The 18,344-nt window shown below is 42.5% G+C and overlaps 1 protein-coding gene across 5 annotated transcripts in view; it reads left to right on the forward strand.

The window, feature by feature from the left end:
- LOC141048854 (uncharacterized) overlaps positions 1-17,832 on the forward strand; it is a 69,504-nt gene extending 51,672 nt beyond the window's left edge. Inside the window, exons 1-4 of one of the 5 annotated variants that reach the window (XM_073544938.1) lie at positions 2,029-2,111; positions 8,921-9,181; positions 13,349-13,455; positions 15,144-17,832. In XM_073544938.1, coding sequence (XP_073401039.1) covers positions 13,449-13,455; positions 15,144-16,417 — 1,281 coding nt within the window. In that variant the 5' untranslated portion in view covers positions 2,029-2,111; positions 8,921-9,181; positions 13,349-13,448 and the 3' untranslated portion in view covers positions 16,418-17,832. The other 4 variants (XM_073544939.1, XM_073544937.1, XM_073544942.1 and 1 more) reach the window with 4 other exon arrangements.
- The last annotated feature ends 512 nt before the right edge of the window (positions 17,833-18,344 follow it).

The raw sequence follows: 18,344 nt of genomic DNA on the forward strand, positions 1-18,344 counted from the left end.
ATGTGTATGTTACCTGTATATTACACCCCTGTGTCGCCTGTATGTTACCTGTATATTATACCCGTGTCGCCTGTATATTACACCCCTGTGTCGCCTGTATATTACCTGTATATTACACCCCTGTGTCGCCTGTATGTTACCTGTATATTACACCCCTGTGTCGCCTGTATATTACCTGTATATTACACCCCTGTGTCGCCTGTATGTTACCTGTATATTACACCCCTGTGTCGCCTGTATGTTACCTGTATATTACACCCCTGTGTCGCCTGTATGTTACCTGTATATTACACCCCTGTGTCGCCTGTATATTACCTGTATATTACACCCCTGTGTCGCCTGTATGTTACCTGTATATTACACCCCTGTGTCGCCTGTATGTTACCTGTATATTACACCCTGTGTCGCCTGTATGTTACCTGTATATTACACCCGTATATTACCTGTATATTACACCCCTGTGTCGCCTGTATGTTACCTGTATATTACACCCCTGTGTCGCCTGTATGTTACCTGTATATTACACCCCTGTGTCGACTGTATGTTACCTGTATATTACACCCCTGTGTCGCCTGTATGTTACCTGTATATTACACCCCTGTGTCGCCTGTATATTGCCTGTATATTACACCCCTGTGTCGCCTGTATGTTACCTGTATATTACACCCCTGTGTCGCCTGTATGTTACCTGTATATTACACCCCTGTGTCGCCTGTATGTTACCTGTATATTACACCCCTGTGTCGCCTGTATGTTACCTGTATATTACACCCCTGTGTCGCCTGTATGTTACCTGTATATTACACCCCTGTGTCGCCTGTATGTTACCTGTATATTACACCCCTGTGTCGACTGTATGTTACCTGTATATTACACCCCTGTGTCGCCTGTATGTTACCTGTATATTACACCCTGTGTCGCCTGTATGTTACCTGTATATTACACCCGTATGTTACCTGTATATTACACCCCTGTGTCGACTGTATGTTACCTGTATATTACACCCCTGTGTCGCCTGTATGTTACCTGTATATTACACCCTGTGTCGCCTGTATGTTACCTGTATATTACACCCGTATGTTACCTGTATATTACACCCCTGTGTCGACTGTATGTTACCTGTATATTACACCCCTGTGTCGCCTGTATGTTACCTGTATATTACACCCCTGTGTCGCCTGTATGTTACCTGTATATTACACCCCTGTGTCGACTGTATGTTACCTGTATATTACACCCCTGTGTCGCCTGTATGTTACCTGTATATTACACCCCTGTGTCGCCTGTATGTTACCTGTATATTACACCCCTGTGTCGCCTTTATGTTACCTGTATATTACACCCCTGTGTCGCCTGTATGTTACCTGTATATTACACCCCTGTGTCGCCTGTATATTACCTGTATATTACACCCCTGTGTCGCCTGTATGTTACCTGTATATTACACCCCTGTGTCGCCTGTATGTTACCTGTATATTACACCCCTGTGTCGACTGTATGTTACCTGTATATTACACCCCTGTGTCGCCTGTATGTTACCTGTATATTACACCCTGTGTCGCCTGTATGTTACCTGTATATTACACCCGTATGTTACCTGTATATTACACCCCTGTGTCGACTGTATGTTACCTGTATATTACACCCCTGTGTCGCCTGTATGTTACCTGTATATTACACCCTGTGTCGCCTGTATGTTACCTGTATATTACACCCGTATGTTACCTGTATATTACACCCCTGTGTCGACTGTATGTTACCTGTATATTACACCCCTGTGTCGCCTGTATGTTACCTGTATATTACACCCCTGTGTCGCCTGTATGTTACCTGTATATTACACCCCTGTGTCGACTGTATGTTACCTGTATATTACACCCCCTCTTCCTCTGACTCTTTCTCTCCGCTCCAGCCTCTCGGGTTAATGATGAACCAGTTTCGGGTCACCGGGCGTCACCGCTCTCCTTCCTCTTTAACCCTTTCCTCCCAGGACGCAGCCCAGTGTAACCCGTTCGCCGCTGGGGGATGTGTCAGGAAGGATTCGTCTGTGGGAGGAGGAAGAGACGGAGGCTGAGGGCAGAGCAGCGGCCGATCCCCCGAGCTGGGACAAGGTAGGAGAAAGTAGGAGCTCGTACCCACTGAGCCAGCGCAGAACTTGTGCGGAGTGGACCGGCAGCGGGATTGTCAGACCCGCAGTGTATACAGCAGCACCGACATATACCGCAGCGCTGCACACAGTGTCTCCCTGCTCCCATCATCCCCGACCCAGGAGCTCACAGAGACCATATCATAGAAGCAAGTGCTATAGGGGGCGGCGTATGGGGGTCCCAGGGACAGACAGCGACTATTGTGGGCGCGGAACTGACGTTCTGCTCAATAGAAGAATTATTCTATTATTATTACTGTTATTGTTAACTACTGAGCAGCTGCTGATAGATGTGTATAATGTGTGTGCACCTGTACCTACAGCTCCCCCCACAGTACAGAACTTCACTGCCCCCCATACATTGCAGGTAGGAGCAGTATTATAGTAGTTATATTCTTGTACATAGGAGCAGTATTATAGTAGTTATATTCTTGTACATAGGAGCAGTATTATAGTAGTTATATTCTTGTATATAGGAGCAGTATTATAGTAGTTATATTCTTGTACATAGGGGCAGTATTATAGTAGTTATATTCTTGTATATAGGTGCAGTATTATAGTAGTTATATTCTTGTACATAGGAGCAGTATTATAGTAGTTATATTCTTGTACATAGGGGGCAGTATTATAGTAGTTATATTCTTGTACATAGGAGCAGTATTATAGTAGTTATATTCTTGTACATAGGGGCAGTATTATAGTAGTTATATTCTTGTACATAGGGGCAGTATTATAGTAGTTATATTCTTGTACATAGGGGCAGTATTATAGTAGTTATATTCTTGTACATAGGAGCAGTATTATAGTAGTTATATTCTTGTACATAGGGGCAGTATTATAGTAGTTATATTCTTGTACATAGGGGCAGTATTATAGTAGTTATATTCTAGTACATAGGGGGCAGTATTATAGTAGCTATATTCTTGTACATAGGGAGCAGTATTATAGTAGTTATATTCTTGTACATAGGGAGCAGTATTATAGTAGTTATATTCTTGTACATAGGAGCAGTATTATAGTAGTTATATTCTTGTACATAGGAGCAGTATTATAGTAGTTATATTCTTGTATATAGGGGCAGTATTATAGTAGTTATATTCTTGTACATAGGGGCAGTATTATAGTAGTTATATTCTTGTACATAGGAGCAGTATTATAGTAGTTATATTCTTGTACATAGGGAGCAGTATTATAGTAGTTATATTCTTGTACATAGGAGCAGTATTATAGTAGTTATATTCTTGTACATAGGAGCAGTATTATAGTAGTTATATTCTTGTATATAGGGGCAGTATTATAGTAGTTATATTCTTGTACATAGGGGCAGTATTATAGTAGTTATATTCTTGTACATAGGGAGCAGTATTATAGTAGTTATATTCTTGTACATAGGAGCATTATTATAGTAGTTATATTCTTGTACATAGGGGCAGTATTATAGTAGTTATATTCTTGTACATAGGGGCAGTATTATAGTAGTTATATTCTTGTACATAGGAGCAGTATTATAGTGGTTATATTCTTGTACATAGGAGCAGTATTATAGTAGTTATATTCTTGTACATAGGAGCAGTATTATAGTAGTTATATTCTTGTACATAGGAGCAGTATTATAGTAGTTATATTCTTGTACATAGGGGGGCAGTATTCTAGTAGTTATATTCTTGTATATAGGAGGTAGTATTATAGTAGTTATATTCTTGTACATAGGGGCAGTATTCTAGTAGTTATATTCTTGTATATAGGTGCAGTATTATAGTAGTTATATTCTTGTACATAGGAGCAGTATTATAGTAGTTATATTCTTGTACATAGGGGGCAGTATTATAGTAGTTATATTCTTGTACATAGGAGCAGTATTATAGTAGTTATATTCTTGTACATAGGGGCAGTATTATAGTAGTTATATTCTTGTACATAGGGGCAGTATTATAGTAGTTATATTCTTGTACATAGGGGCAGTATTATAGTAGTTATATTCTTGTACATAGGAGCAGTATTATAGTAGTTATATTCTTGTACATAGGAGCAGTATTATAGTAGTTATATTCTTGTACATAGGAGCAGTATTATAGTAGTTATATTCTTGTACATAGGAGCAGTATTATAGTAGTTATATTCTTGTACATAGGAGCAGTATTATAGTAGTTATATTCTTGTACATAGGAGCATTATTATAGTAGTTATATTCTTGTACATAGGGGCAGTATTATAGTAGTTATATTCTTGTACATAGGGGCAGTATTATAGTAGTTATATTCTTGTACATAGGAGCAGTATTATAGTGGTTATATTCTTGTACATAGGAGCAGTATTATAGTAGTTATATTCTTGTACATAGGAGCAGTATTATAGTAGTTATATTCTTGTACATAGGAGCAGTATTATAGTAGTTATATTCTTGTACATAGGGGGGCAGTATTCTAGTAGTTATATTCTTGTATATAGGAGGTAGTATTATAGTAGTTATATTCTTGTACATAGGGGCAGTATTCTAGTAGTTATATTCTTGTATATAGGTGCAGTATTATAGTAGTTATATTCTTGTACATAGGAGCAGTATTATAGTAGTTATATTCTTGTACATAGGGGGCAGTATTATAGTAGTTATATTCTTGTACATAGGAGCAGTATTATAGTAGTTATATTCTTGTACATAGGGGCAGTATTATAGTAGTTATATTCTTGTACATAGGGGCAGTATTATAGTAGTTATATTCTTGTACATAGGGGCAGTATTATAGTAGTTATATTCTTGTACATAGGAGCAGTATTATAGTAGTTATATTCTTGTACATAGGGGCAGTATTATAGTAGTTATATTCTTGTACATAGGGGCAGTATTATAGTAGTTATATTCTAGTACATAGGGGGCAGTATTATAGTAGCTATATTCTTGTACATAGGGAGCAGTATTATAGTAGTTATATTCTTGTACATAGGGAGCAGTATTATAGTAGTTATATTCTTGTACATAGGAGCAGTATTATAGTAGCTATATTCTTGTACATAGGAGCAATATTATAGTAGTTATATTCTTGTACATAGGGAGCAGTATTATAGTAGTTATATTCTTGTACATAGGAGCAGTATTATAGTAGTTATATTCTTGTACATAGGGGGCAGTATTATAGTAGTTATATTCTTGTACATAGGAGCAGTATTATAGTAGTTATATTCTTGTACATAGGGGCAGTATTATAGTAGTTATATTCTTGTACATAGGGGCAGTATTATAGTAGTTATATTCTTGTACATAGGAGCAGTATTATAGTAGTTATATTCTTGTACATAGGGGCAGTATTATAGTAGTTATATTCTTGTACATAGGGGCAGTATTATAGTAGTTATATTCTAGTACATAGGGGGCAGTATTATAGTAGCTATATTCTTGTACATAGGGAGCAGTATTATAGTAGTTATATTCTTGTACATAGGGAGCAGTATTATAGTAGTTATATTCTTGTACATAGGAGCAGTATTATAGTAGCTATATTCTTGTACATAGGAGCAATATTATAGTAGTTATATTCTTGTACATAGGGAGCAGTATTATAGTAGTTATATTCTTGTACATAGGGGCAGTATTATAGTAGTTATATTCTTGTATATAGGAGCAGTATTATAGTAGTTATATTCTTGTACATAGGAGCAGTATTATAGTAGTTATATTCTTGTACATAGGAGCAGTATTATAGTAGTTATATTCTTGTACATAGGAGCAGTATTATAGTAGTTATATTCTAGTACATAGGGGGCAGTATTATAGTAGCTATATTCTTGTACATAGGGAGCAGTATTATAGTAGTTATATTCTTGTACATAGGGAGCAGTATTATAGTAGTTATATTCTTGTACATAGGAGCAGTATTATAGTAGCTATATTCTTGTATATAGGAGCAGTATTATAGTAGTTATATTCTTATACATAGGAGCAGTATTATAGTAGTTAAATTCTTGTACATAGGAGCAGTATTCTAATAGTTATATTCTTGTATATAGGAGCAGTATTATAGTAGTTATATTCTTGTATATAAAGGCAGTATTATATCAATGATATGCCGGCAAATAAGGGATTAGTATGAGTTGTCACTTTCTCTTTTCTCGGCTGCCTCATGATTCTCATGTAACTTATTTCTGTGGTCACTAATAATTATGACACTCGTGTGGGGATATTATAAGATAGATTTGGATTCTGGGCTTCATATCTGAACTTTTCTTTATAAACAGTGGAAATATGTTCTCCTTAAAATAGCCAAGAGGAGATAATTCTCCTGGGAATTTGGGATCTGACGTCCCCGAGGCCATTTTACCCTTAATAATATAATAAATTAAGCAGGGGCCTCGTTATGTTTTCCTAGGAAAAAAATGAAGCTTAAGAGTCGCATTGATCACAGATGTAGAATCTGTCAGATGTCACTACATTCCAGCTAACATTTCAGAAGATTTGCAGCAAATCTGCCCTATTGGGAAGGGGGGGGGGATAAATGAAATATAGGCCTCTTACACTGCAATTTTCCCAGTCAGACCTCGCTTACTCTTCTGTGTTTTTAAAACTTGGCTGTTGAATCACTTTATGCTTCAAGATCTTTGCTTGCAGTCAGTGAATGGGAACATTGGATCATTCTCCATTATAAAGTGATAAAGCTGCCTGCTCTGCACAGCTTTATCTGAGCCTATGAGCCTAGACTACAGACTGAGACAGTGTAAGAATTATCAGCACAGAAGGGAGATTTACTGTGCTTTTCATAAAGTGTTGTAATCTAGATACAATTGTCACAAACTCCTAGATTTATTATTATTATGAGTATTGGTAGTAGTATATAATATAATACTATTGTTATTCTGTTTGCGATTAGAACTTTTTTATTTTCAAATATGACAATTCCAGTTTTTATCAGAATTAAGAGGAGTGATTTTTGAGGAAAGTTACAGACCTTTCGTCTATATTGTGATGGTGCTGAATTTAATTCAGAGCTGTAATCTTCAGACTACAGTTTCTACAGGACTCTGTATCTAAGCTGTCGAGGTGGCTAGGATAGGTCTTTGTTCATAGATCATTCTCTTTGGCCACGTTCACACATTCAGTTTTTGAACATCAGTATTTGTAAGCCAAAACCAGAAGTCGGTGACAATACAGAAGTGGTGACGTGTTTATATTCTACTTTTCCTCTGATTGTTCCACTCCTGGTTTTGGCTACAAATACTGATGTATAATACTGAACATGTGAACGGGGTCTTAAAGTGATATTCCAGCGCCAGGATACCCCTTTCAGTCCAAATGGGCCGTGATCTGATGATTTTTGCTGCTGCAGAGGTAACTCAACCCTTATGGTGCTAATGCTGACACCTGCAGAGGATGTGACTGTCTATCTCATCTCTATGGATACCTTTACACCTGATGCACCAGAAGAGATGAGAATCCCTGCAGTGCAGCTGCTATGTAAGATTCTCAGCGGTGGGCGCTCACTGTAGCCCCCAAATCAAACATATAAAGGTCTTCAAGGAGAAAAACCGAACATACAGTGAAAATCTGCAAAGATTATATATTGTCAATGTGAGTAGATGTCAGAAGGGCAATAAAGAGTTAACAATGCTGTCTCCTAGCAACTGGGAGTGTTTACAAACATGTAACTCCTAACTGTGGAAGGAAAAGTCCCTCTAAGAGGTTACTTGTTACAATGTATACAGGGGAAAATGGCTGTGGGCACAAATGAGGAGGTGCGAGCGTGTCCAGTACTCCCCCCCACTAAACCAAGAGCCAAACCTAACAACATTTCTTGTGAATTAATTCTATTATTTTTTGTCATAAACCATTTCATTATCAGTCATCTCATCAGAGAACTGGAATAAAAAGCTCCACTGTAACCAAAATTATAAGAGGGGCTGATATCAGTCACATATAACCCCCAGACATTACACCATATGTGACTGATATCAGCCCCTCTTATAACGCTCCAGTACAGCTATAACCTCCAGACATTACATCATATGTGACTGATATCAGCCCCTCTTATAACGCTCCAGTACTGATATAACCCCCAGACATTACACCATATGTGACTGATATCAGCCCCTCTTATAACACTCCAGTACTGATATAACCTCCAGACATTACACCATATGTGACTGATATCAGCCCCTCTTATAACGCTCCAGTACAGCTATAACCTCCAGACATTACATCATATGTGACTGATATCAGCCCCTCTTATAACACTCCAGTACTGATATAACCCCCAGACATTACATCATATGTGACTGATATCAGCCCCTCTTATAACGCTCCAGTACTGATATAACCTCCAGACATTACACCATATGTGACTGATATCAGCCCCTCTTATAACGCTCCAGTACTGATATCACCCCCAGACATTACACCATATGTGACTGATATCAGCCCCTCTTATAACGCTCCAGTACTGATATAACCTCCAGACATTACACCATATGTGACTGATATCAGCCCCTCTTATAACGCTCCAGTACTGATATAACCCCCAGACATTACACCATAGGTGACTGATATCAGCCCCTCTTATAACGCTCCAGTACTGATATCACCCCCAGACATTACACCATATGTGACGGATATCAGCCCCTCTTATAACGCTCCAGTACTGATATAACCCCCAGACATTACATCATATGTGACTGATGTCAGCCCCTCTTATAACGCTCCAGTACTGATATCACCCCCAGACATTTCACCATATGTGGCTGATATCAGCCCCTCTTATAACATCAACTGTTCTTCACTGTCCTATTAAGGGAATAGAAGAATCCAGGATATCTATTAACAGAAAGATAGTGAGGAAACACTTAGCTAACCTAAATGAATTCAAGTCTCCAGGTCCAGATGAATTATACCCCAGAGTACTGAAGGAGATAGCAGAAGATATTTTTGAACCCCTCTCCATAATCTTTGAAAATTCTTGGAGAACAGGAGAAGTGCCAGAAGACTGGAGAAGAGCAAATGTTGTTCCTATCTTCAAAAAGGGGAAGAAGGTGGACCCAGGCAACTATAGGCCGGTGAGTCTGACTTCTATACCAGGAAAGATCTTTGAACAAATTATTAAACAACATGTATGTCAGCACCTGGATAAGAATGAAGTGATTAAACAGAGTCAGCATGGGTTTGTAACTAATAAGTCATGTCAGACTAACTCCAGTGCTGATATAACCTCCAGACATTACATCATATGTGACTGATATCAGCCCCTCTTATAACGCTCCAGTACTGATATAACCCCCAGATATTACACCATATGTGACTGATATCAGCCCCTCTTATAACATATGATGTAATGTTTGGGGGTTATATCAGTACTGGAGCATTATAAGAGAGGCTGATATCAGTCACATATGGTGTAATGTCTGGGGGTTATATCAGTACTGGAGTGTTATAAGAAAGGCTGATATTAGTCACATATAGTGTAATGTCTGGAGGTTATATCAGTACTGGAGCGTTATAAGAGGGGCTGATATCAGTCACATATGGTGTAATGTCTGGAGGTTATATCAATACTGGAGCGTTATAAGAGAGGCTGATATCAGTCACATATGGTGTAATGTCTGGAGGTTATATCAGTACTGGAGCGTTATAAGAGGGGCTGATATCAGTAACATATGATGTAATGTCTGGAGGCTATATCAGTACTGGAGCGTTATAAGAGGGGCTGATATCAGTCACATATGGTGTAATGTCTGGAGGTTATATCAGTACTGTAGCGTTATAAGAGGGGCTGATATCAGTCACATATGGTGTAATATCTGAGGGTTATATCAGTACTGGAGCATTATAAGAGGGGCTGATATCAGTCACATATGGTGTAATGTCTGGTGGTTATATCAGTTCTGGAGCATTATAAGAGGGGCTGATATCAGTCACATATGATGTAATGTCTGGAGGTTATATCAGTACTGGAGCGTTATAAGAGGGGCTGATATCAGTCACATATGGTGTAATGTCTGGAGGTTATATCAGTACTGGAGCGTTATAAGAGGGGCTGATATCAGTCACATATGATGTAATGTCTGGAGGTTATATCAGTACTGGAATATTATAAGAGGAGCTGATATCAGTCACATATGGTGTAATGTCTGGAGGTTATATCAGTACTGGAATGTTATAAGAGGGGCTGATATCAGTCACATATGGTGTAATGTCTGGGGGTTATATCAGTACTGGAGTGTTATAAGAGGGGCTGATATCAGTCACATATGGTGTAATGTCTGGAGGTTATATCAGTACTGGAGCGTTATAAGAGGGGCTGATATCAGTCACATATGATGTAATGTCTGGAGGTTATATCAGTACTGGAATGTTATAAGAGGAGCTGAGCTGATATCAGTCACATATGGTGTAATGTCTGGAGGTTATATCAGTACTGGAGGGTTATAAGAGTGGCTGATATCAGTCACATATGGTGTAATGTCTGGAGGTTATATCAGTACTGGAGCATTATAAGAGAGGCTGATATCAGTCACATATGGTGTAATGTCTGGGGGTTATATCAGTACTGGAGAGTTATAAGAGGGGCTGATATCAGTCACATATGGTGTAATGTCTGGAGGTTATATCAGTACTGGAGCGTTATAAGAGGGGCTGATATCAGTCACATATGATGTAATGTCTGGAGGTTATATCAGTACTGGAATGTTATAAGAGGAGCTGAGCTGATATCAGTCACATATGGTGTAATGTCTGGAGGTTATATCAGTACTGGAGGGTTATAAGAGGGGCTGATATCAGTCACATATGGTGTAATGTCTGGAGGTTATATCAGTACTGGAGCATTATAAGAGAGGCTGATATCAGTCACATATGGTGTAATGTCTGGGGGTTATATCAGTACTGGAGAGTTATAAGAGGGGCTGATATCAGTCACACATGATGTAATGTCTGGAGGTTATATCAGTACTGGAGCATTATAAGAGGGGCTGATATCAGTCACATATGGTGTAATGTCTGGGGGTTATATCAGTACTGGAGAGTTATAAGAGGGGCTGATATCAGTCACATATGGTGTAATGTCTGGGGGGTTATATCAGTACTGGAGCGTTATAAGAGGGGCTGATATCAGTCACCTATGGTGTAATGTCTGGAGGTTATATCAGTACTGGAGAGTTATAAGAGGGGCTGATATCAGTCACACATGATGTAATGTCTGGAGGTTATATCAGTACTGGAGCATTATAAGAGGGGCTGATATCAGTCACATATGGTGTAATGTCTGGAGGTTATATCAGTACAGGAGCGTTATAAGAGGGGCTGATATCAGTCACATATGGTGTAATGTCTGGAGGTTATATCAGTACTGGAGCATTATAAGAGGGGCTGATATCAGTCACATATGGTGTAATGTCTGGAGGTTATATCAGTACTGGAGCATTATAAGAGGGGCTGATATCAGTCACATATGGTGTAATGTCTGGAGGTTATATCAGTACTGGAGCATTATAAGAGGGGCTGATATCAGTCACATATGGTGTAATGTCTGGGGGTTATATCAGTACTGGAGAGTTATAAGAGGGGCTGATATCAGTCACATATGGTGTAATGTCTGGGGGGTTATATCAGTACTGGAGCGTTATAAGAGGGGCTGATATCAGTCACCTATGGTGTAATGTCTGGAGGTTATATCAGTACTGGAGAGTTATAAGAGGGGCTGATATCAGTCACACATGATGTAATGTCTGGAGGTTATATCAGTACTGGAGCATTATAAGAGGGGCTGATATCAGTCACATATGGTGTAATGTCTGGAGGTTATATCAGTACTGGAGAGTTATAAGAGGGGCTGATATCAGTCACATATGGTGTAATGTCTGGGGGTTATATCAGTACTGGAGAGTTATAAGAGGGGCTGATATCAGTCACACATGATGTAATGTCTGGAGGTTATATCAGTACTGGAGCATTATAAGAGGGGCTGATATCAGTCACATATGGTGTAATGTCTGGAGGTTATATCAGTACTGGAGCGTTATAAGAGGGGCTGATATCAGTCACATATGGTGTAATGTCTGGAGGTTATATCAGTACTGGAGCGTTATAAGAGGGGCTGATATCAGTCACATATGATGTAATGTCTGGGGGTTATATCAGTACTGGAGAGTTATAAGAGGGGCTGATATCAGTCACATATGGTGTAATGTCTGGGGGTTATATCAGTACTGGAGCGTTATAAGAGGGGCTGATATCAGTCACATATGATGTAATGTCTGGGGGTTATATCAGTACTGGAGAGTTATAAGAGGGGCTGATATCAGTCACATATGGTGTAATGTCTGGGGGTTATATCAGTACTGGAGCGTTATAAGAGGGGCTGATATCAGTCACATATGATGTAATGTCTGGGGGTTATATCAGTACTGGAGAGTTATAAGAGGGGCTGATATCAGTCACATATGATGTAATGTCTGGGGGTTATATCAGTACTGGAGAGTTATAAGAGGGGCTGATATCAGTCACATATGGTGTAATGTCTGGAGGTTATATCAGTACTGGAGCGTTATAAGAGGGGCTGATATCAGTCACATATGGTGTAATGTCTGGAGGTTATATCAGTACTGGAGCGTTATAAGAGGGGCTGATATCAGTCACATATGATGTAATGTCTGGGGGTTATATCAGTACTGGAGAGTTATAAGAGGGGCTGATATCAGTCACATATGGTGTAATGTCTGGAGGTTATATCAGTACTGGAGCGTTATAAGAGGGGCTGATATCAGTCACATATGGTGTAATGTCTGGAGGTTATATCAGCACTGGAGCGTTATAAGAGGGGCTGATATCAGTCACATATGGTGTAATGTCTGGGGGTTATATCAGTACTGGAGCATTATAAGAGGGGCTGATATCAGTCACATATGGTGTAATGTCTGGAGGTTATATCAGTACTGGAGCGTTATAAGAGGGGCTGATATCAGAGGATGATATATGTGATATAAACAGAGATCACAGGAGACAGGGAAATCTCTGCATCATTCTCTAGAGTGAGCTTCTCCCACCTTACAATGGCTGATGACAGAGAGCAATAGACTGCAGTCACCTGCACAACCTATGGAGTGTTCTGGCTTCCTCTCCCTTTGAGTGCAGTCATTGCTCTCTGTTATCAGGCCCTGAGTGCAGATGATTCAGGTTTCCGCCCACACAATGAGTTATCAGGATTAACTCTTTAACTTCTTCTCCAGCTCACAATGAGGAAACTACAGATGACCCAGGAGCCGCAGCACAAGGTGACGGTGTAGCACCTGCGTCTAGATCTGTCCTCCCCGATCTGTGGCCCCCATCATGTCTGGTGAGTGTGTGCGGCCCTGCACCCCTGGACTATCACCCCCATCATTTCCTGCCTTCAGTTCATAGAACTTTCTCTCCTACCAGAAGTAAAATTCTCTATATATTAATGGGCCTGTAAATGATCCCCCACAGCCAGGGAATCCCAACTCGTTACTCCCCTCATACCTCCTTCCATACATTGTAGCCCGCCTCACACCTCGTCTTTCTTGTTGTATCTCACACCTCATGCCTCATGTCTCCCCTTGTACCTTACACCTCGTACTTACCCACATACCTCACACCTGACCCTCCCCTCGTACCTCACACCTCGTACCTCTCTTCATACATCATACCTCGTACCTCCCCTCATACCTCGTCCTTCCTCTCGTACCTCGTACCTCCCATCTCACCTTGTACCTCACACCTCATATATCCCCTCACACCTGATACCTCCCCTCGTACCTCACACCTCGTACCTCCCCTCATACCTCGTCCCTCCTCTCGTACCTCACACCTCGTCCCTCCTCTCGTACCTCATACCTCGTACCTCCCCTCATACCTCGTCCCTCCTCTCGTACCTCACACCTCGTCCCTCCTCTCGTACCTCATACCTCGTACCTCCCCTCATACCTCGTTCCTCCTCTTGTTCCTCACACCTCGTCCCTCCTCTCATACCTCACGCCTCGTACCTCCCCTCATGCCTCACATCTCACCTTGTACCTCCCCTCGTACCTTACATCTCGTACATCCCCTCACACCTGATACCTCCCCTGGTATTTCACACATGACCCCTCATACCTCACCTCATTTCTCCACCTCGTATCTCTCCTTGTACCTCACCTAGTACCTCCCCTAGTATCTCCCCTCATACCTCGTCCCTCCTCTCGTACCTCACACCTCGTCCCTCCTCTCGTACCTCATACCTCGTACCTCCCCTCATACCTCGTTCCTCCCCTCATACCTCGTTCCTCCTCTCGTTCCTCACACCTCGTCCCTCCTCATACCTCACGCCTCGTACCTCCCCTCATGCCTCACATCTCACCTTGTACCTCCCCTCGTACCTTACATCTCGTACATCCCCTCACACCTGATACCTCCCCTGGTATTTCACACATGACCCCTCATACTTCACCTCATTTCTCCACCTCGTATCTCTCCTTGTACCTCACCTAGTACCTCCCCTAGTATCTCCCCTCATACCTCGTCCCTCCTCTCGTACCTCACACCTCGTCCCTCCTCTCGTACCTCATACCTCGTACCTCCCCTCATACCTCGTTCCTCCCCTCATACCTCGTTCCTCCTCTCGTTCCTCACACCTCGTCCCTCCTCATACCTCACGCCTCGTACCTCCCCTCATGCCTCACATCTCACCTTGTACCTCCCCTCGTACCTTACATCTCGTACATCCCCTCACACCTGATACCTCCCCTGGTATTTCACACATGACCCCTCATACCTCACCTCATTTCTCCACCTCGTATCTCTCCTTGTACCTCACCTAGTACCTCCCCTAGTATCTCCCCTCATACCTCACCTTGTACCTCTTACCTCGCACCTCTCTCCTACTTCCACTGTGCATTATACCTGACGTGTTCAGGCTGTGATCGGCCACATATGTCCGTTACAATTGTATTCATAGGTCGGATATGAACAGATACAATGTAACAACTTTCTGGTCATTGGTGTTAAAGGGACCTCATGTCTTTTCAGGTCCTCTCCACCTGGGACGCCGGTTACCCTTGCTCGCTCTTCTGGGGGTCCTTGCTGGGATTTCTGCAGAAGACCACTGTACATGCATCGTTCTGGAGGAGGAGGCGGACTGGGCGCTGCTCACGTCTGATCGCTGCTGTGTGAACCTCACCCTCTCGGTGAGCGCCCTTGAGTGGAACCTCTTCACCGCCCTCCGCAGCCTCCAGGTCTTGGATCTTTCCAACTCTGGGATTCTGGAAATCACCGACTCCGAGGGAGGAAGGAACCAGACGCTGGTGGAGATGTTGTACATGGACCACAATCACCTAACGGAGCTTCCTAGCGGTTTCTTGAGCAACGCTCCCAACATGAGGGTTCTCCACCTCGAGTTCAACGAGCTGCGCCACCTTCCTTCCAACTTCTTACAAGTGTCTGACTTCCTCCAGGAACTCCACCTGAGCTACAACAACCTGCGCTCCTTCCCCACCAGTCTCCTGAGACCTTCTCTCACCTCTTTTGGCTTCCTCAACAATTCCCTGGACTGCAGTTGTGCCTTTTATGACCTGCTGGAGCCCAGGATCCGTGCCAATGACTCCCGGCTCCTGCTGGATGATATTGTCTGTGCTTCACCAAAAGACTCCAATGGGAGGAAAATCCTAGATGTCCCAAGATCATCTGTCTGCCGCTCCCACAGTTTGACCATAGCCTTGATCTGCATCCCACTGGTGGTGCTGGTCCTGCTAACGTGCTGGTACATCTGCTGCCGAAAACAAAAAGGAGCGTTTCCCAGCACAAGGCGCGAGTGCAGCCTGGTCACCGTGGATCGCAATGGGGCCGGGGGTATTGGAGACTACCATCAATCTGAACCCCGGAACAGCTTCCAGAACGAGCGGAGGGAACACAATGTCCATCAGTTCGTGGACCCCATTCTCCTGAGACCATCCGCCGCCCTACTGGGGAGCAACCGAGACCTCTACGAAGAGGTGGAGATCAAGATGGGGACCTCTGCCGACTCCCTGGTGGTCGAAGGACGGGATGGCTGTGTGGGTCCAGGTCTGATGTTGGCTGTACAGGAGGAAGAAGAAGAGGAAGAAGAAGAAGAAGAAGAAGAAGAGGTGCAGATGAAGCCAGATGAACCAGGATTGGAAACTGTCAGCGTGACCGATGTGATGAATGACTCTAGTGACCGAGAGAAGCTTTATCTCAACCAGACTGCGGACTATTACAGTCTGGTGCCAGACATTGAGCTGGAGGACTCTGACCATTGTGAGTATGAGAGCGTCGACCTCTCGTGAGCGACCTCCAGGGCTGTAAACCAACGGACACGATATCGGGACGAAGGACTAACCATTAATGCGTCCAGCTCAACCTCCGCGACTAACAGTGACTGACTAACAGTGGTCATACCGCATCTTATAATGCACTGACCGCATCTTCTAATCTACTGGCCACGTCCTATAATGTACAGACCACATCCTATAATGTGCAGGCCACATCCTATAATGTACAGGCCACATCCTATAATGCACTGACCACGTCCTATAATGTGCAGGCCACGTCCTATAATACACTGACCACATCCTATAATGTACAGGCCACATCCTATAATGCACTGACCACATCCTATAATGTACAGGCCACATCCTATAATGCACTGACCACGTCCTATAATGTACAGGCCACATCCTATAATGCACTGACCACGTCCTATAATGTACAGACCACATCCTATAATGTACAGGCCACATCCTATAATGTACAGGCCACATCCTATAATGCACTGACCACGTCCTATAATGTACAGGCCACATCCTATAATGCACTGACCACGTCCTATAATGTACAGGCCACATCCTATAATGCACTGACCACATCCTATAATGTACAGGCCACATCCTATAATGTACAGGCCACATCCTATAATGTACAGGCCACATCCTATAATGCACTGACCACATCCTATAATGCACTGACCACATCCTATAATGCACTGACCACGTCCTATAATGTACAGGCCACATCCTATAATGCACTGACCACATCCTATAATGTACAGGCCACATCCTATAATGCACTGACCACATCCTATAATGTACAGGCCACGTTCTATAAAACACTGACCACGTCCTATAATGTACAGGCCACGTCCTGTAATGCACATACCAGAGATCTGCAGTCATGACTACTGACCATGCGGTCCGTTCACTATATGGCGACCCATGCACCATATTACGGTCCGTGCACTGTATGGCGGTCCGTGCAGTATATGGCGGTCCGTGCACTGTATGGCGGTCCCAGCGCTGTATGGCGGTCCCAGCGCTGTATGGGGGTCCCTCACTGCTGTAAACCCCCCAATATTGAGCTTCCTGCTTCTTTTCACTATTTTGATGATCAGTTTTGGCCACAATGACCCGTGAGATGAATGGTATAACCAGCTGCGCACTATAAGTATCAGCATGCCCGCTGCCCATACAGAGCACAAGACCGAGCCTGGACTGATACATTGTAACAAACTAAGGTCAAGTGAGATATTTGTGCCGCTGTTTTGTTTAGCTGGCGGAGGATTGTCTGTGCTGATACATTGTAACAAAGACTCAGATTCTGGAAGAAGTTTTGAGTGTGGAGGAGATTTTACCCTTTGAATGTAACCAGCAAGCAGAGATCCTATCACTGTATGGAAATGTATCTTATAAAGTGTCTGTTCCATTCACCTGAGTATTATGTGTAATGATCTCTGCCCTGTGGGGCCTGTGGCCCCGATCAGATCGTCCTCCGGGGCCCAGTGTCCCCGATATGACAGGTACATGGAGTTCAGTACATGCATGATGCATACAAGAAGGAATGTGACTCCGATGCCGTCATCATGGGCGACATCGCCTCTTCCTCCCGGGAAGTGACTTTTCCTGGATATAATGTATAATGTAATTTCCTTACACAAACCTCACGCCTCATCTACACCCCAGCGTGAACGCAGCTCTGGCTGTAAATGGCCACATGCAGAAGGGTGAATGCAGCTCTGGATGTAACTGACCACCAGTAGAAGGGTGAATGCAGCTCTGGATGTAACTGACCACATGCAGAAGGGTGAATGCAGCTCTGGATGTAACTGACCACCAGTAGAAGGGTGAATGCAGCTCTGACTGTAACTGATCACCAGCAGAAGGGTGAATGCAGCTCTGGATGTAACTGACCACCAGTAGAAGGGTGAATGCAGCTCTGGAT

This window comes from Dendrobates tinctorius, unplaced genomic scaffold (assembly GCF_039654945.1).
Source record: "Dendrobates tinctorius isolate UK_male_01 unplaced genomic scaffold, ASM3965494v1 ptg000138l, whole genome shotgun sequence".
Classification (NCBI taxonomy): Eukaryota; Metazoa; Chordata; class Amphibia; order Anura; family Dendrobatidae; genus Dendrobates; species Dendrobates tinctorius.